This window comes from Tenrec ecaudatus, chromosome 3 (genome assembly GCF_050624435.1).
Source record: "Tenrec ecaudatus isolate mTenEca1 chromosome 3, mTenEca1.hap1, whole genome shotgun sequence".
In the NCBI taxonomy this organism is placed as follows: Eukaryota; Metazoa; Chordata; class Mammalia; order Afrosoricida; family Tenrecidae; genus Tenrec; species Tenrec ecaudatus.
The window spans coordinates 73,585,998-73,606,367 of NC_134532.1; the positions used below are offsets into that span (position 1 = coordinate 73,585,998).

A 20,370-nucleotide genomic window follows, 5' to 3' on the forward strand; every position below is an offset into this window, starting at 1 on the left:
CAGATGCCTCATTTCTGGCTCTTAGCAATCAAAAGTGGCACCGCTTCTGAAGACAATGTGGCAGGGTTTCCAGGAGAGCAGCTGTAGGCGCACTCATACAACTCCAGTAACTGCACTCTTGGATATTTACTCACGTGGGTTGGAATTGACATCCACTTCACCGCCAGCGCATGATGCCTGTAGTGAATTGGTTCAGAATGGCCAAAAGATGAGCAGCGACAAAAGCATCCTTTAACAGGTGAATGTGTAACCCCACGGTGCTACATTCATATGTTGTTTCTGCTGCTGTAGTTGTTGGGTGCCGTAGAGGCAGCTCTGACCCGTGGAGACGCCTGTGCACAACAGAACCAAACAGTGCCTGGGCTTGTGCTACCCTCACCTTTGTTCCTTTGCATGGCCCCACTGTGTAGCTCCACCGTCAGTTTATCTCATCGAGGGCCCTTTTTGCTTTCACTGCCTCCCTTCTCCAGGGCTGATCTCCCCTGACAACACGTCCCGCCTATGGGAGACAACGTCTCCCCATCTTGTTGTTTGGTGAGATCACATCGATTCAGACCAACACGGTGCTGTGGACTGCCGTTGCATTTGAACCCGTGATTGCAGCCACGGTGCCAACCCATCTGGTTGAGAGACTTCTCTTTCCCCGACTCTGGACCTTCCACAGGAGGATGCCCGTTTCCAGGAACTGGTCTCTGCTGATAACGTGCTCAGAGTAGATGAGATGCGGTCTCACCATCTCCGCGTCGGAGGAACCTTCTGATTGCGCTTCTTTCAAAGCAGACTTTTAATCTCCCAACATTGCCTAACACTTTCGACATTCTTAGCTAACCCAGTAATTGAAGTGCTTCGATTCTTAGGTCCTTCTTGGTCATTGTCCAGCTTTCACATTCATGAGGCCGTTGAGAATACAATGGCGTGGGTTCGGTTCACCTTCTTCCTCGGAGAAAGTTCCGGTACCTAGACAATCTCCCTGAAAGAACCAACAGTACAAATCAATCGAAGGAACAAATATATTCTGAACCTATTAAAGCCTAAACGTCACGGCTCCTTGTTTGCACGAAGCCTTTAGAAGGCTCTAGAGAAGACCCTGGTGGCACATTGGTGTTCACTTTTTGTGTGTGCAAGATTTACAAAAATTAGTGACTCTGTCTGGTAAGTCAGTGTTCTTTTTCTGCTCAGATTTCTCTTCCTCATTCTTGGACATTTGTGAGGGATTTTGAAGGGACCAGAAACATCTTAGAACCCAGGGGGAGAAGCCACAGCCATGTACGCCATATTTTAGATGCGGAGCTAGGGATACATATCTTTTTGCTCAGTAGGACATATGTATGTGTTTTTTGGTAACTTCGATTTATTATTGGCATTACTGGCTACACACGTTTTAGTAAAAAAAAATCACCTTATTGTATTCTAGTGCCACAGGAACAATTTTTTTTCTCAGAAGTCTGAGCTTCGTGTTGTCATCCTTTCAGACTGAAAAGCTTAGTTTTATAGTGAAATGGTTACCAGAATTAGGACCTTGTCTTTGCCTAGAGCAGCAGTTCTCAACCTGTGGGTCACGACCCCTTTGGGGGTCGAACGACCCTTTCACAGGGGTTGCCTGATTCATAACAATAGCAAAATTGCAGTTGTAAAGTAGCAATGAAAAAAATTTCATGGTTGGGGGGTCACGACAACATGAGGAACAATATGAAAGGGTCACGGCATTAGGAAGGCTGAGAACCACTGGCCTAGACGAAGAGAATTTTATTAGCAACTCCTGGGAGCAAGGAAGTCACATCCAGTGCTACAGACGCGTTGGCTTCCTCACCTGTGCACGCTGGCCCTAGCCTTAGGGTTCCTGCAGGCAAGAACACGGAAACACCCATCCAAGGACGCTGCGCTCCCATTAGATGATGTTAGGGAGCAGGGGGTTCTGGGAAATATAGTCTCGACAGCAAGGAGTAGTCCTAAGATTAGTGCCTATTCTAGAGGTTTCCTAGAGAAGAGCTGACTCTACTGGCATTTGTCTGCACTGTTGTCCCCTTTGGTTACACAGGGAAAGCATTCTTGCCTCTGCCTCTGGTCCAGGGCCATACTTTCAATTCTCTGTCTGATGGATGAAATGGACGTTAATTTTCATCTCTTTGTTTCATCACTGTGCATGATCGGTAGAGTAAAAAGAACTATCAAACATAGTAAATATTTACCAGTTTTCCTACCTCTTTTATCTACCTTCAGTCGCATTTTGTAGCAGACCACCCTGAGACATAGAGAAGCTAAACGAGTTTCTCCTGCCTCACAGAGTTTAAATCAGGAACTCCAAATCTAGTCAGTGACTTAAAGCACCATGAACGATTCGCCCTCCGTCTCTGGCTGAGACCTGAGAAGAGCCTGGGCCTAAGAGCTTTGGGATGGGAAATTTTTGGAGTGAGGTCTAAGAGCCCAAAGAACTCAGACAAAGCAGTTACCCTCTCTGATTCGTGACTTTCTCATTGGAGAAAGCATTTGGGGGATTGCTATTGCCCTTGAGGAAAGCCAGAAAGTTTGACCTTTCTCTATGGGGTTAAATAAACACACTTATCCAGCTTATGTATATGGAGCTTCGAAAATCTGTGGGAACGTAGAATTAAGATATAATAGGACTTTTCCATCAGTTTATTGAAACACCCTCATATGTGCATTCCCATATTCCGCACACCCAGGAGCCCTTTCGTGTGCCCTATAGTAAAATCTCTTTTCATTTCTTACAAGTATAAAATTCTACTATTTAACAGAAATCTGACATGTCATACTGACGTGGTTTTAAAAGGGTAGGCAATAGCGATAGTTCATTCACCAATTGCTAGGTAGTTGTCTTATTAATTGGTTGATTTGGACAGTGTTCTGTTTCTTATAACGATACACACTCTTTGTGCTGTTGGAATCTTAACGTGAAGTCTTTTTATTAAAAATAACTTTTTAAGGTACATTTAGATTGAACAACATAAATTATGGCATTGAACTGATGGTATTAATTTGTTTTCCCCATAAATGAGATTTGAAAAACAACCAGTGTGTCAATATCAAAATCAATTTGAAAAGGATCTGCTAAGAAATTAGATTTCTCAAATAAAATATAGTTTAAAAGAGGCATTCACTTCGCCTTTCCTTCTTATGGGGATACTTTTCATTATAATGTAAAATGGTGGCATCTTTCAAGCCATAAACTTAATATGTATCAAACTTTATGGATTTCAATATCAGAGGATTGACTTTCAATTGAAATGTATGGATTTTTTTATTAGAAAAATAAATTATCTCACTAGAAAAGGGATCAAAAAGCACATTGCGAATTCCTCTTATGTCACGTAAGGAACTTGTAAAAACTTGCATTTGAAATTGTGTTAGATTTAGTATACACACACAGAAAACTGCTCTGTAGCTATTAAAAATAAAATAAAATAAACTTTTGCTGTTCTCTTATTCAGTTCAAATGCATCATTATTTTGACTATGTTCTCTGTACATTTTGGTTGAAAGATTGTTCATTATTGTTGAATTTCAGTATGATTGCCAATTAAATGATGTAAACTCAATACAGTACACAAAAGACCAGTTAACATGTTATCTCAGTACGTCTATAGAAGAATGAGAGAACACACTGTTCTATACAGTAGCATGTAATTAGGTGTATTCATCAATCAGAGCTGTATTATAACCTGTTTAGGTGCACAGGTGGCTTTTAGAGAGATTGATTAGCTTCTCTTGCCCCCTTGAGATGTGAATTCATAGTCATTCCTGAAAAATTGAACGGAATAATTTCTCAAACTTCCCACACTGCGTGGATACTTTGCAGCAAACAGCATGGCTGCGATGTTTGTGAAGTGTTCATGCCTTGTCCCTTCCTCTTCCAGCTGCTATCTATGATGTCATCACCGTGGGAGCCCCAGCCGCCCATTTTCAGGGATTTAAGAATGGTGGTCTTCGGAAACTACTGCACAGATTTGAAACAGAGAGAAGAAAGTAAGTAATGATCGAATAAAAATATGCACTGTGCTAGTGATCTGTGTCCCCGCGGGGAGAGTCTGTGTTCCAGTTTAAGATAAAGAAACTGGGTCCATCCAAAGAAACGGTTCTCGATAGCTCATATCCATGCGTAGGGCACAGGTCTTAATTTATGTCTCTGACCCTACGAGCGATTTTCACCAAGGCCTCTGGTGAGATGCAGAACTAACTGGCCCTGACTTTATTGTGCCATTTGAAGAAGAGACATCAAAACAGAGCTTTCAGACGATGTACTTAAATTAGATACATTTCTGTTGCTTAGGGGAAAGGTACTGCACAAAACCCGAACTATCATAGTTGCTACTTATAGTTGTATGAAACATATTTTTCACTCTGATTTTTGGGCCTCTGTCTTCTGTTGGGTTCTGTAAAGGAGCAAAACCAGTGAAGCGCTGATACATGATATGAAGACAAAAACATAGATTTGTCTCAAGAAAATGGATAATTCAGTTGCAGAAGTTAGTAAGTCTCAAGCCCAGGGGCAAGGTATCAGGCTGGAAGCATCTCCTGGTCCACAATGAGCAGGTCAGATGTCAGGGTCCTGGCTAATGTGGTAGAAAACCTAATCGAACTGTTGAGATAAAGATACTTAATGGAGGAATTGATCCCTCATTTGTCTCTACAGTCCTGCTAGTGACTTTTTTTATTGATGGAAGGAATTAATTTTTAAAGTCAGCCAATCAGATGACAAGCTTCTGACTCTCAAGGCTGAAAATGTTGGTGAATCCCTAGGATCAGTAGTTCAAACGATAGGCTGCTAGTGCAGATCCCAGGAAATGGAGGTAAGAAGATAACAAGTTGAATGCAAAATTCAACCGCCAGAGGGCGTTTTTCCAGAGTATGCATTTACAAGAGAAATTAAAAATGATTGTGGAATAATGGAATGGAAAGTTCGTGGAATTTGTCTGTGAATATTTATGTAGGTCCTTCAGAGGAAGGAGGTGATTTGAGTGAGTGCAGGATTGAAGTAAAAGTGTGACATCAGTAAGAGTGGCAATGAGAGTAAGCGTGTAACAGAGAAGGGTGTGACTTGAGTTATGCTCCCTTGTAAGGTTCGTGAGCTATTTCCTAAGTATTCATTGGATTCTGTTGGTTCAGAACTTTTCTCTGCCTGCTGACTTTCATCCAAGGACTCTGAAAATTACCCAGATAAACACAAATAACACTGTCCTTGAGTTTATTCCAACTTCTGATGATCCCATAGGGCAGAGTAGAACAACCCCATAGAGCTTCCAAGATGCTATCCCTTTACAGAAACAGCTGGAGGATTGAACTGCTGATGTGCTGGCTAGCAGCACTGCATCACCTGGGCTTCTCCCCATAAGTTAGAAAGGTTGGGATATCGTGCTGTGCAGCCCAGAGACCCAGCTCCACAGATTTCTCCGCATCAGTTGGGGAGGAAGAGTAAGTAGTCGGTAGTTACTAAAAGGAACAAGGGAAAATAGATGGTACACTCTGTTCTACCTAAAGGCTCCTTAGGTCTAAGAGGTACTACCAGCTCATCCAGTCAGAGTAGAGAAGTCACAGTTGTCCTGCCAGGAGAGGGACACTGTACATCTTCTCGGGAAGTAGGTGAACTAATGGGAGAAGGGCTGTCTAACTATTGAAATGTGGGGATGGGTTCAATCCAGCCATACACCTCTTGGGAGAGAGATGTCATCTCTTTACTGGAGCTGGGTAGAGTTAGAGAGATTTCTGCCCACAGCCTCCTACTGAAAATGAGATTTTCTTCCTCCTTTTAAAAGGCATGGAAGTGATTGTTCTCCCCACTCATTTCTCCCAAGTGGTGGAATATTGCTTTCCAGCCCCCTCTTAACTGTATTAACCCTGAGAACCAGCAGGTTTGGCCTATCATTTCCCATTTCGAGTCCTCTAGCTAGAGGCTTTTCTTTGGAACGACATTTTGTTTGCTTCTGTTTTTTGTTTTTTGTTTTCTTCTCTATGTTGTAGGGTGGCTTTCCTAGCACCCAGGTTGACAAACCTAGGATGCAAGGCTTGGCTGGGGGGTGGAGGGGGGGCCAAAAACACTTTTCATGTCAGATCTGAGCCCTGAGATCCCTCACCAATTTGCCTTCTTTTCTACATATTTCAGAATCTTCTGGTAGATGACTTACATGTTTTGTTGAAAGCTTTCTTTGTGTGACTAACAGCCACCCACTCAAACACATTGCTGTTGAGTTGATTCCAGATGGTCGTGGTCCTATAGGAAGAAGTAGACCTGATTCATGGGTTTCTGCGACTTTAAAACTTTAAGGGAGTGTGTTAGGGTTGAGTACAAACAGTCTTGGGCACTTATAAGTGTATAAGAGAGAGCTTTATATAAAAGAGCAATTGTATATTGAGAAAAGATCCCTACCCAGTCCAAATCAAGCCCAAACGTCTGATATTAGCCCATATGCCTGATACCAATCTATAAATCCCTCTTGACTTATGCAACACATAATACATGCAATGGAAGATCACAGGCCAGTGGGTGGAAAATCTTGTGGATCCAGTGGCAGTGGAAACATCTCAGTACTGGCAGTGGCTCCTCCAGCTCCCGGGCTCTATTGTAGCTCCATGTGTCTTGTTAGCAGAAAGAGGAAGCAGAGTCTGTCTGTATCTGGCCTCCAGTGAGCTGTTTATCTCCACGGTGCCTCCATATGAGGACATCAGGCTGTGACCTGATTGACAAGCTAGATTCTACCCCTTCGCAAGTTGACACCAGATTATGTAACTCCCCCAGGGAGCAGACGATCTCATCTTTCTCCTGTTTGTGACTGGCAAGAGTGGCAAAAACAGATCACACTTACTCATTTTTGTCTGAAATTGAGTCTTTACCTTGAGATTTTGACTTATTCTCTCGGTGTTTTTGTTTTCCAATTAACTTTTAAAGTGCATAAAATAATTTGGATGCTCAAAACTTGCCGCAGTACATACAGAATTTGGTTAACCGTAAAAAGCATGGATATATGAATCCTGGAGCTTCTCCGTATAATTTTATAAAATGCCATTAGCTGCCACTGACAAAGACATTTGCTCTGTGGTTAAATCTCAAATAATATTTTATAAATTTTTAATTATCTTCCTGAATAGCTGGATTCGTCACTTCTCAGTGGGATGTTTTTATGCATATAAACACACAAACACACACTGCATCCTGAGTAATTTAAAGTAGCAGAAAATTGTGTCCCATGCTTGTAAACACTGATTGCTTTAGGATGTTCATCTGCGTTACATATGCCATTGTTTTAATTATTACGGTTCAATGACTGTCGTCGAATCGTTTTTAAAACTTGGTGTGGATCATGAAAGAAGTCCACATTGAGTCGTGGCGTGGTGGACATCCAGCTGACCTGGTCGGACATCTCAAGAGACAGCATTTATCTGCAAAAAATGCCACCACTTTTTGGCAGACTTAAATCAAAAAGTAGTTCATCGGTCCATCATAGGCAACTTAGAAAAGTAATACGATGACATGAAACGAGCCACTTACACTCGGGTGATAGCAAGCATTTACATTTTAGAGTGCAGAAAAACATATTCAATGCAGGAAAAGGTCCTTTTCCTTCTGATACAACAATAAAAACAGAGGTCCTTTTAGGCCACTTGTGAGAGAGCGGCCACCACTTTTGTTCTCTATCAGTTTCATTTGCTTTCTTCTCAGCTAGGCCAATGAACGACTGTCATTTGAGAACACATATGATTTATGTGTCTGTTCTCTAGTGATCTATGCTCTGAGGAATACGTTGACCACATACTAACAAGGGGTTTAGCATAAGAAAGCCTTCCTAATAGCTTGCATAGCAAGTCATTCCGACCACATAGCCATTTTATGACATCTTTTGGAAAGCTACAAGATAATTAATTTGGAAGATTGATCTTTTTAAAGAACAACTATCTGAGTGCACTACTGCTTTACCCAGAAAGCCCCAGGAGCTGCGCTCACCTGTTGTTCACTCAGAGCTGCAGGGACTGCACCCACCGGTCGCTACCTTCACGGATCCCTCCCCTCCGTGGCTCCTTACATGCTGCACGAATGGTTTCCTGTAAATGTGCCTCACGCTTCTTCACCTTTTCACCTCTCTTCAATCTTTTTTTCAGACAACAATGATTCTGTCCACCCAGCTCACTATTTTTGTAAAAATTAAAACCGTGTGCAAAAATTATTCAAGAGCCCAACTCAAGAGTCTGCCCTCTGCAGGAAGCCATGTGTATTATTCAGAGGGATGTGACTCACTCCTACGCGGTTATTGGACTCCTTTGGAGCATTACTTTGGAGCCCTGGGGGTGCAGTGGCTAAAGGCTTTGACTGCTAACCAGAAAGGGCATTGGTTCAAACCCAGATAACCGCTTCCTGGGAGAAATAAGTGACAGCGCGCTTCTTTAAAAATGTACAGCCTTGAAAAACATGATGGGAAATTCTGCTCTGTCCAGTGAGCCAGAATCAACTTGAGGGCAGTGGGTTTGGGGTTGCTCCTTTATGGTATCAGTTGTAATATATTAACTTTGCCCTCTTCTGGTACTTCCATAGCAAGTGTAGTATCACCTTGAATAAGAGATTATGTCTCTTTCAATCCAGGGTCTGGGGGACTGGACACAGTATTAGTCGGTACGTGAGATTGATCAGGCATCTCGATTCATGTATAGATCAAATATAAACCCTGACGACTTAATGCTGAAAGCCTCCGATGAAAGAAAGCCTCCCAAATAGCCATAACAGAATGAGATTGATATCATGGGAAGCAGGTATTCTTAACCTTGCCTCCACATAAGGATCGCCTTTAGAGCTTTAAAACTATATATCTGTGGCAGCCTATTATCCCAGACAAATTATGTTCAGTGTCTGGAGCTTAACAACTCAAGAGTTGGTCCACTTTGGAAGCTCTCCAGGTAAGTCTACTGTGTAGTTAGGCCTGAGAAACACTGACAGAGATGTTAGTAAACATTACTGCAAGAAGACCAAGACTATGGAGAATAAAAACAGAAATAGCTACAGAGATGAGTTAGATTTTTTAAAATGCATATAACCACAGTAAATGTATATATATGAAGAAAACACAAAAATGTACCAAATAAGGAATATTCATTCAAAGAAGAGAAGAAAAGTTATCCAACTAATTTGCTCAAATTTGTTGAAAAATTCATAAACTTATCTCATCAGGCAGTTGAAAATAGAACCAAATATAACAGTAACAGTGTAAGAACGTGTGCCTGAGTAACAGGCAGAGTAATAAAACACAGCATGTTTTAGAGATTCTTATGCTGCAAACATTAGGTATTTCCAAAAAAAAGAAAACCAAACAAACAAACAAAAACCATAATGTATCTAAAAGGCCAACTGAAAGTGCCTTTAGCCCTTGTGTTCAAAAACCTCCAACACTCACTCAGTCCTAGTGTCAAAATTTAAGGAGACAACGTTTGAAAGCTTGCCAGTCCCTTCTAATAAGAATCAGCTTCTTAGGGGTTTCATTTGTTTGCTTTGTTTTTTAAATAAAGAGATACTGTGTAGGATCTTGACCTGAAAAGATAACCCTTTCATTTAGATGAAAAGGCACCTCTTGACCATCAAGAGCCTCTATAAAGTGGAAGCAGGTGTTGAGGTCCTGTTAGGCTTGCTCTTGAGCACGTTGATTTAGGTTAGGTAGCTGGTGCCGCTATAGCAGAAGGGCCACAGGTGGGAGGTTTTAACAAACAGACGTCGATTTTCTCATCTTCTCTGATGCTGAGGCTCTGAAGTCTGGGTGCTGGCTCTAGGATGCTTGCTCTCTCTCTTTCAGGGCTCTCTTTTGAGCCTCTACTCCTGAGTGATCTTCATATTGGCATCTTACCTCCACCTCCTCTTGTTTTCTATTTCTCCCTCTCTTTCTGGCACATTTAATCTCTATTATATCTCAAAAGATATTGACTTAAGGTGCATCCTATAATAATCCTGACTCATTAGAATAAAAATGACAATCCATTCCTAAAGGAAATTATTATTACAGACATAATGGCTAGAATTTATATTTGGGGTCACAATCTATAAAATTCCACCCTTTGGGACCCCTAAATGTATGCTCTTGCCACACACAAAATGGAGCTACTCTACCATATCACTCCAAAAGTGCTAAATCAACTCCCAGTCCAAAATCTCTTCTTCTGAATTATCTCAATGAAATCGGGGAAATCTTTAGGCATATTCCATCCGAAAACAAGCTCCTTCTTATTTTCGGAACCTAGGAAATATAGATTATAAATTATCCAACAATTGTGGAATAGAGATAAGTGAGACATTTGCATTATGAATGGGAGAAATCAGAAGGCACCATGGACACCAAGCAAACCCCACACCCTGCAGAACAAGATACATTCATTCTCATGATTTGAAGATCATTTGTTTGGGGGCCATCTGGGCAATATCTCTGGGTATTGGCCATGCCCTCTGAATGAAGGCCCTTCAGGGTGGGCTTTAGCTCCTCTTTCCAGACACACTGAGAAGACAATTCTGATCCCTTGGCTTTGGGTCTAATCCTTCTGAGTGGTTTCCATGCCCTTGGCCCCAGGGGGCCCCAGTTCTTTTGTCCCCTTGGATCAGGCAGTAGTACCCTCTCAGCTTTGGCCAATGGCCCTATCCTTATAGCACACTTTAAAGAGAGCCCCATACTCAAAGATCTGATTCTTTGAAACCTGGGGGGCTTTGAGATCCAGAAGACAAAGGTACCTCCTTTGAAACCAAGAAAGCCTGCTTCCTCATCTCCCTCAAGCAGTTTTATTGATCTCCAAGATACTCCACTGATGGTCCTTTTATTTTCTAAGAGGCTCCTTTGGCTTGTTTCTGTCTTTAAAACGTCAAGAGGTAAATAGTGGATTTTCATTCTTTCTCTGCCCCCTTTAGTTGAAGCTCATAGAGTCTCTGTGATGGCAGGTGGGTAGGTCCATAAATCACAACTTAATCTCTTTTATAGAAGATCAGGTAGCTAAATGCTTGATGAAGATTCTAAGACAAGTGTCTAGCAGGATTTTTCAAATTTTTATTTTTTGTTCAGTTAATTTCAGGACCATCTTTTGCATTCTATTACAAATGGCAAAGAGAAACCATGTACCCTTTTTAAGACTGTTTGGAAATCTCTTCAAAGAGATATACAAGTTTATATCTGCCTTCCACTCAAGACTTGGATATAGTTCAAACAACTTATTTGCCCTTGCATGAAGCATCCCTCTTCCACCAATGTTCAATCACATTCACCATTTTATTTGACCGCCTCACCAATTGCACATTTAATGCGCACATCTCTGACTGGACTCTGCTGCTGTTGCCCTATGCGGATGACAGAGGTTTTCTCTCTGGCTGGTTTTCTCTTTCACCTGAGCACTTACCAGAATTGCCTTTGACTTCCATAGTTCTACCACTGATTCCTTCCAGGTAATCTGGGCGTTTACTAACGGACATCTTTCACGGTCATAGATCTTCTAGCTTCTCCCCATTACACCACCCCCAAACCACGTCCACATTCTAGGTATGTGGAAGAACAGCGCGCCCACTCCGCAGACCCAGATGCTCTCTGCCTTACCCGTTGCTGCTATAAAAGAAAGACACCGGGTGGGGCTTTAACAAGCACGCGTTTACTTTCAAACACACGAGGAAACGGAAAGTCTGAGGTCCTAGTGCTGGCTCTGGAGGAAGGTTTCATCTTTTTGTCCAAGCTGCAGAGAAGCCTTGTCTTTTCTGGGCTTCTGCTCCTTGGTGATCGTCACGTCTCTTGGCATGTTTCTTTCTCCATCATTGCTTCTTTCTCTTGCTTGTTTAATTTCATTTACATCTTAAAAGAGGTTGCTTTAAGACACACTTTACACCAATCCTACTTCATTAATGTAAAAAGACATCATTTTCAAATCATATTATAAATATAGAGTTTAGAATTTATGCCACATAGTTTGAGGGACATTATTCAACCCATAGAAAGCACCTTCTAAGCTGCCCAATCAATTGGGAACAGCGTAAGAATTCAGACAAGTGATCTTAATGGTAAATGACTCCCGTGTGTGGCCCTGTCTTCCTACCCAACTTGATCCTTCTATCTGTAAGCAACATTCGGTATCCCGCAATTTCACACTGAAGAGAAAGAGAAATCAGTCCAAAAAGAACTACAATTTTACTGATAGAAATATTGTAGACTCTCGTTGAGCATACCACTAGAATTTGGGTGGAAGATTTAAAGTAAAAATAATTATAAAAGATGAAGCAAACCAGTTTTAGCTTCAATGAAATCAGTAGTTTTATGATCACATGGCAAAACTCTAAGACTGCGATGATTATTTTAAGATATTTTATCTTCAATTCAGAAACAGGGAAATGTGTAACTTTTGAAACCTTAGTAGTCTCTATTTTGAAAATACTCAGTTCTGTCAGGTCTGCTTCTTCTATGAAATAGATACCAATTTCAGTAATAATTTAGGTGCAAGGATTATCTTAATCCATGGGATCAACGTCGTTTAGGGGCTTGCTTCCCTTCTAGGCTGCTTCTCCTTTAATCCGATTTAAAATATTTAGTTTTTGGTGGTATGAGTTGCTCTCTAGTTGGTTCTAATTCACAGTGAGCCTATATACAATAAACGTAACACTGCTTGGTCATGAGCCATTCTTGCCATTGATGTTATGTCTGAGTCCTTGAAGTGCTATTGGGTAGTTGTTTGCCTTCTTATTGCAAGGTTGGCAGTTCTAACCCACAAGCAGCTCCTCAGGAGCCCCACATGACTGTCTGCTCGCTTAAAGATTTATAGACATGGAACGAAGGTATCCATGAGTCTAAATGGACTCAATGGTAGTACATACAGAATGTAAGCATGTGTCAGCCATTTCCTTTTTCCCTGTCCCGCTACTTTACCAAGCACAGTATCCTATTCCATGAACTGCTCTATCTTTGACAACGTGTCCAAAAGTCTTAAGACAAAGTCTCCCCTCTTCATTTCCAAAACAAATGCATTTGTTCTTCTGTCATTCCTTGCTATATTCAGTATTCTTTACCAGTACAAACATTCCCAGGCATCAATTCTTTCCTGTCTTCCAATGGAGCCAGTTGGCTCTACTCTCCATCCTTTCACATGCATAGGAGGTCTTCTAAAATGCAATGACTTGGGACAGGTGAATTTTAGTCCTCAGATAGACAGCTTTCCTTTTTAATACCATACTTTAAAGAGGACTTCTAGCAATTTCCATTGGCGTTCATGGTGGATCCCAGTATGATGAAATCTCTGGCAACTGGAATTTTCTAACCATTTAACATCATGCTGTTTATTGGTTCATTTAGAAGGATTTTTGTCTTTAAATTGAATTGTTATCCATACTTGAAGCTACAGTCTTTGTTTTTCAAAAATGTATTCAGTGTAGCTGGGACTTCTTCCTTTAAAACTTTGGTCTTTTATCATATGCCATCTCTTGAAATGATTGAATCTCAACCAATTCTTTTTAGTATCATAATTCTGTGTATTCCTTCCATCTTCTTTTAATCATTCATGCATCTTTCAGCAGTTTGTCCTTAGAATCCTTTATGAAACTTGCATCATATATGAGCGGACGTTAGGACATGTTCCTGCTCGTCTCGGGTGACTATGTTGATATATAGTTATTAAAATAAACCTTTCAGAAAGGGTAGATGCCTCAGCCAATGAGGGTATGGACAAGATAGAAAGGGGATCAATTATAAATCGGTATAGGACTTTATAATTGTTTGGATCCTATGTACATGTTTGCTGCTGCAGGAAATAATCCCCAAGTATCTATCTAAAGTGTGCATAACCTCAGAGAGGAATTAGGGTACCCTTCACTGCACCTTAGTTTAGGAACTCTTAACAACAGAACTTGTTTGGAGGTGCTAGCATGGCGGTGCACCCTTGACCAAATAAAAGCCCTCCTCTTCAACCAAGTGACAACTTCAGAAGGGACATACCTGGAGCAATGAGGAAGACGGAAGGAATTCAATCAACCATTTAAATCCACCCTGGCAGTGAATGGGATGACAGATATCTCAGCCGGATTGCCAGGGTCATTGAATAAGGGAGACCTAAGAATTGATGCATCGAATTATTGTGATGGTAAAGAATATTGATGGTCCCATGGACTGCTAAGAGAACAAACAGGTTTATTGGAAGAAGTACAGCCAGAACGCTTCTCAGAAGCAAGAACGGCGAGAGGTCATCTCATTGACTTTGGCTATGTTGTTAGGAGAGACCAGGCTCTTAAAAAGCATATTGTACTAGACAAAGTAGAGGTGCAGTGAAAAAGAGGAAGACCCCTGGCAAGATGGGTTGACCCAGTGGCCGCAATGATGAGTTCACACATAGCAACGATTGTGAGCCTGGTGGAGGGCTGAGGCAGCGTCTCATTCCAATGCACATACTGTCTCTGTGAGTGCACCTACTACAAACAACAACCGAGCTGGCTAGTAGAGTTCACGAACGTACAAAGATCTAAGGCAGGGCAGGCAAAAGAAGCCACATGTTCGATGCTGTCTGCTGTATCAAGTTCCTGGCAACTCATCTGAGATAGGGTCTTCATTGAAACATTTTTGGATAAGCAATAACTTGATCAGATGTGCATTTTGAGTGGCAGTCTAGGATCATTGAAGACCAGTTTACAATTACATTATTGGTGCTGCTGCTGTTAAGGTGCCGTCGGATGGATTCTTACGAACAGTGACTCCATGTATACCATAAGGAAACACTCCCAGGTCCTGTGTCAGCCTCACGACTGTTGGCTAGCCACTGTGTCAATTCATCTTATGGAAGGCCCCCCCCTTTTTCCTGACCACATACTTTACCAAGCATGATGTCCTTTTCCTGAAACTGGGCCCTCCTAATGACATGTCAAAGTGCATGAGATGCGATGTCTTGCCATCTTTGATTCTAAGGTTTATTCTGGCTGTACTTCTTCCAAGACAAATCTGGTGGTTCTTCTGGCGGTTCATGGTACATTCAATAATCCTCACAAACAGCTTAATTCTAAGCATCAATTCCCCTTTGATCCTCTTTATTCATTACCCCACTTTCACAAGCATGTGGGGCTATTGGACATAACCTGGGTTGAGTAAGGTATACTTTAGTCCTCAAAGTGAAGTCTTTGCCCTACAACACTTGAACTAGGTCTTGTTCCATGACTTGCCCATTGAAATCCATCATTTGATTTCGTATCTGCTGCTTCCATTTGCTTTGATCATGGATTCAAGAAATATGAAATCTGAGACAGGTTCAATCTTTTCTCTGTTAATCATAATGTTCTTGTTGGTAAAGTTTTGAGGCTATTTGTCTTGTTTTTAGATTATCATAGTCATGAAAACAAACCCATTGTCAGGCATTTCAAGGCTGTACATCTTTTAGGAAACAAACTGCCACCTTTTCCTTCTTCATTTTATTTAAGGAGAGGAGCTGGTGCCTGTGGTGTTGAAGAAGATTTAAGGAAATGTTTAATAGCACTTAAAGCCAATTGGTTGGGACATGAGAGGGAGGGAGCAAGTTCAAGGATTCTTAGTTTCCTAGTTCATATCAAGTTAGTGAGGTAAAGAAATACAGGAAATAAGCCATTTGTTTCCATTGCTTTTTAATAGGGTTCAATTATCTCTATATGAAAAGAAATTTTGAGGATGAATAAAATTTTGCTGAATCTGCACCACTTTCCCCCATTGGTTACTAGTTTAAATGTTAGCACTTATAAAGAATCTTGAAGATCACAGATATTATTTATTTTATTAATGAGAAATATTGAGGTCCAAAAGTTGAATTACTCATATAGGTAATGACAGATCCAAGTTGGAAAATTGCTCTCTGGGCACAGTCTATATTTCTTTGACACTTACTCACCTTCATGGATTCAGTAGACGCTCAACTCTAAATCTATACTATTAATAAATCAATTATATTACTGTATCATCTGACCTTTTTAAGAAATGACTTTGATATCTACCACTTAGATAAACTGTATTGCTGCTGCATACCACTCCTTCTAGACTTGTAAAAATTTTACTTATGAGGATTATAGAAAAGAAATATCTAAATTGACATGATTTGCATTCACAGTTCATCATTTTTAATCTGTCTAAAATTGTTCTTTATAGTAGTTAATATTTCCAAAACTTTAACTATATTAACCCACTGTCTAATTTCACACTTACATATGAGGAAAACCACTTATAAGAACACATCCACAAGAATAGTTACTGAGAAAAAGAGTACCTTGTTCTAGATTTCAGATCATGTCATGAAACATGACATATTTCCTGAATGAATGAGTAAGCAAACTCATCTGCCTCATTAAGCTAGGACATGATGTGGCAATATTAATTAGTGTATGAGGTGTGTAGAAATATCTAGAAATGATATGTATATATGAAAGAAAGCACTGAATTAAATGTTCACAGAATCTATCACCTCATGTGAATGGGTTGAAAGAGTTAATAAGTTGCTTCTTAGCTAGATGGCTTAATGTTTATCATCACACCTTTAAGACTCCAGAGACTATATCTTTTGATAGCCGGCACCATCAGCTTTCTTCACCACATTTGCTTATGCACCCATTTTGTCTTCAGCAATACTGTCAGGGAAGGTGAGCACCACAGAATGCCATGGTAGTAGAACAAAGTGTTCTTGCATTGAGGAAGTACTTGTATGGAGTCCCAATGCCCATCTGCTGCCGTAATACTTCATTAATAAATATATGTACATATATCTATTCCCCTATATAGATATATATAACTTTATTTACATGGAAGACACGTACCAGCCTGTGTGATCATGAGGTATCAAGGGGATTAGGTATCAGGCATCAAATACACAAGATAAAACAAAAATCATATTAATGGGAATGAGGGGAAGGGCAGAGCAGAGACCCAAAGCCCATCAGTAGTCAATTGGACACCCCCTGTCAGAAGGGCCACAAAGTAGCGATGAGCCAGTCAGGGTGCAGTAGAGCACCAAAAAACCATACCCCCTTCCTCTAGTTCTTTAATGCTTTCTCCCCCACCCACACTATCATGACCCCAGTTCTATCTTACAAATCTGGCTAGACCAGAACCTGTATACTGATATAGATGGGAGCTTGGAACACAGGAAATCCAGGACCGATAAACCTTTCAGGACTAATAAGGGAAGTATCAATACTAGGAGAGTAAGGGAAAGGGAGGGAGTAAGGGGGAAACCAATCACAATAATTGACTTATGAGCCCCCCTCCCAGTGGGATGGACTGCAGAAAAGTAGGTGAAGGGAGACAGTGGTCAGTGTGAGATGGGGGGGATAAAAGGAATAATTTATAAATTATCAAGGGGACGTGAGGGAGGGGGAAAATGAGGAGTTGATACCAAGGGCTCAATTATAAAGAATGTTTTGAAAAAGATGATGACAACATATGTACAGGTGTGTTTGACACATGGGTATATGTGTGGATTATGATGAGCTATAAGAGCCCCAAATAAAATACAATAAAAAAGGAAAAGTTAATAAGTTAATTTAAAATGGCATGTATAGATAGAGAAACTGCTCTCTTTTGAGGATGGTTTTGTATTATTTCTCTTTTACATTACTCCTCCTTTTTTTTTTCTTCCAATTCCTAACCAGAGCTAAATTATCATAATGAGCTTTGTGGTTCAAGGTCAAAAGACTGGCTGCTGCTGAGTGGCTCTACAGCACAAAAACCTGCGGATGTGTTCTCATACGGATCACAGCCGAGACAACCCTCTGGGATTGTTCTACTCCATTACCCGGGGTCCCTGCGCATTGGATATCGACTGGCCAACATTAAACAATACATGTAGGACCCTGTATAACTTCTACTTCCAGCACATATGTTCTCGTTAGGTGCTGTCAAGGTGGTTTTGACTCATAGCCACCCTATGCACCGTCTTCACCATTGCTACCTTTGAACCCATTGTTACAGCCGCTGGGTCAATCCTACTCCTTGAGTGATGGACAGCAAACATGGAAAACTGAATTACACAGGGAAATAAATGCTCTCTGGGTACCAAACATTGAGCACAGGCGGCTGCAACATGACATCATGTTATAGGTCTTTCAAATGGCTCTCTGACAGTGGAAAGCGACTATTAATCAAACCCTGAAGCTAATAGTGTCCTGAGAATATTTGCATGCACCACTAATTTAGAGTCAATGTTAAAAGTTCTCCTGAGAAGAACCCCAGCCTTGGCCATGGCATTTACGGGACAAGCATCATCAAACATTCTCTGATTATCTTTCTGACCCTTCATCCTCTGAGATGTACTGACCGACTAGAAGTGATTCAATATTTGTTCAAAGAAAGTAATTTATTCCAAGATGGTTTTCAAATGATTCCTTTAGTCTACTCATAAAATAGAATCTTAGCAGTTTCTCTAATGAGCATGGCTTTATTTAATAGATAAGAACTTATTCAATTAGATTTTTAGTTTTTAAGCTGTATCTACCACGACATTCCAAATAAAATATGGATCCCATATTAGCTATCAGTTAAGATTTTTTCCCTAAATTTCAAATGGGTCCAGGTCACTTAATGCAGTAGTGAAAAATGATACGGAGTTCAAATTGCTCAAGCAGCAGAGATCTGGATTTGAACTCTGGTTCTACCACCAACTAGCTGTATGTTGTAGGCCAACTTACTTATCCTCACCAGGATTCCGTTTCTACATTTATACAACAGCAAGACATTTGTCTGCAGATAAATAATATTTTCCTGAATAATTAATTCCCATAATTAATAAGATAAATCTCCTAAACATGTTGATCCTAGTCGTAGGTCCACAGTTAACAGTTGCCCTCCATTCCTCCAGAGCCATAGTGACCCCTTGTGTGTCAGAGCATTTAAATGTGCTGGAGAGGATTTCCAGTGGATGATTTTTCCGAAGTCTATTGCCAAGCCTTCCTGGTGAGGAGCCTCTGAGTACTCTAACTTTCAACCTTTAGGTTAGCAGCTGAGATCATTGTGCTGAATTAATTAATGTTCTATATTTATCTTCAGGTTCTAATATCTATTCCATTGACTACACAGACTCGCAGACAAAATGTATAATGAAAAGGTTGATTAAGGAAGTTAACAAATTGTGAAGTCAGTGCCGAAATGCCCAGGGCTGGGGTGTTTATCGGGACATGTAACAAAGTTCTTTCCAGTCTGCTGATAAATGCCTGAAGGGCATACCACTCTGCCATACACCTTCATCTGAAGGCATTCGACTTAGGCTCCTTGGGTCAGCAAACTCAGCTCCCTGAATTAGTGCCCAGAGGTACCACACTTCAGCAAGCTTCAGCCCAGAGGCACTCAGCTCCGCTTCTGAAGGTGAGCGAGCCCAGCTTTCCCAATCAAGTGTCCTAAGACACCCCATTCCACAAGCCAGCCTCCTAGACAAAAGCACTGAGCGGTACTTGCTCCGTGGGTTAAGAAGTCCATCATTTGGTCCCATGCCCTAGCTCTGGTTCCATGGCTGCTCCTCTGATGGTCACTGGACCAGGAGGGTCACTGCATGGGAATCTTGGGTCCAGAGGACAAGCTCTACTCCTGGCTCTTGCTGATAAAGAGATCCCCTCCCTGCTTCTCAAAGGACTAATTTTATAAACAGCAAGATGACATTCTAGGGAATCTTATTCACAATTCCTCACAGGTGAATCTTATCAGTACCTCCCCCACCTTCTTACCTTATCAATGCAGAAGATGGTTGTTTGGTGGAGCTTGGAAGAGCCAGGAAGGCTGGAAGAGGCTTATTAAATAATTCACTGCCCCTACACGGAGTAACTGCTCTACTCATAGACTCCTGATCCATAATCTAGGTTCATTAATACTTAAATATTATAGTAACAGATAAGACTTGGATTTTCAGTGTAAATAGTATATAGTGCTCTGTCCCATGAATACAGTCTTTTGTGCAGTATTTAGTATATAAATGTGCACCACATGAATTATCAGCTTTATTAGAGCCTTTCTGGGAAAAATCATGTTTGATTTAATAGACAATGCATAAATAAATAATGAAATGATGTACACATTCCTTCCGTCTTCTTATATTCTTATCCCAAGATCATAATGTAATACCATATGCTGAGAGCATTTGCTTTTAATTTTTTTTCAAAAAGAGCTTTATTGGAATATATAATTTGTGCGCCATAAAATTTGCTCATTTTATGGGTGCAATTCAGTGATTTTTCATAAATTTAAAGAGCCGTGCAATGTTGACTGCAATCCAATTTTAGAGCATTTCCATCGCCTCAGAAATCTCTCCCTTGCCCATTGGTAGTCGAAGGAAAACTTACATTAAAAAAAAGACATTGTGGTAAAATGTATGTCAGCCCAAACTTGCCACCTTAGCCGTTTTTAAGTGTTCAACTGGGTGGCAATCAGATTCCTCAGGTTGTGCT

At 40.8% G+C, this 20,370-nt stretch overlaps 1 protein-coding gene across 3 annotated transcripts in view; it reads left to right on the forward strand.

Moving 5' to 3' along the window:
* Positions 1-20,370, forward strand: part of INPP4B (inositol polyphosphate-4-phosphatase type II B) — a 975,417-nt gene that overhangs the window by 760,795 nt on the left and 194,252 nt on the right. For all 3 annotated transcript variants that reach the window (XM_075543753.1, XM_075543752.1, XM_075543754.1), the window contains one exon: positions 3,875-3,983. In XM_075543753.1, coding sequence (XP_075399868.1) covers positions 3,875-3,983 — 109 coding nt within the window. The remainder of the gene's footprint in view (positions 1-3,874; positions 3,984-20,370) is intronic.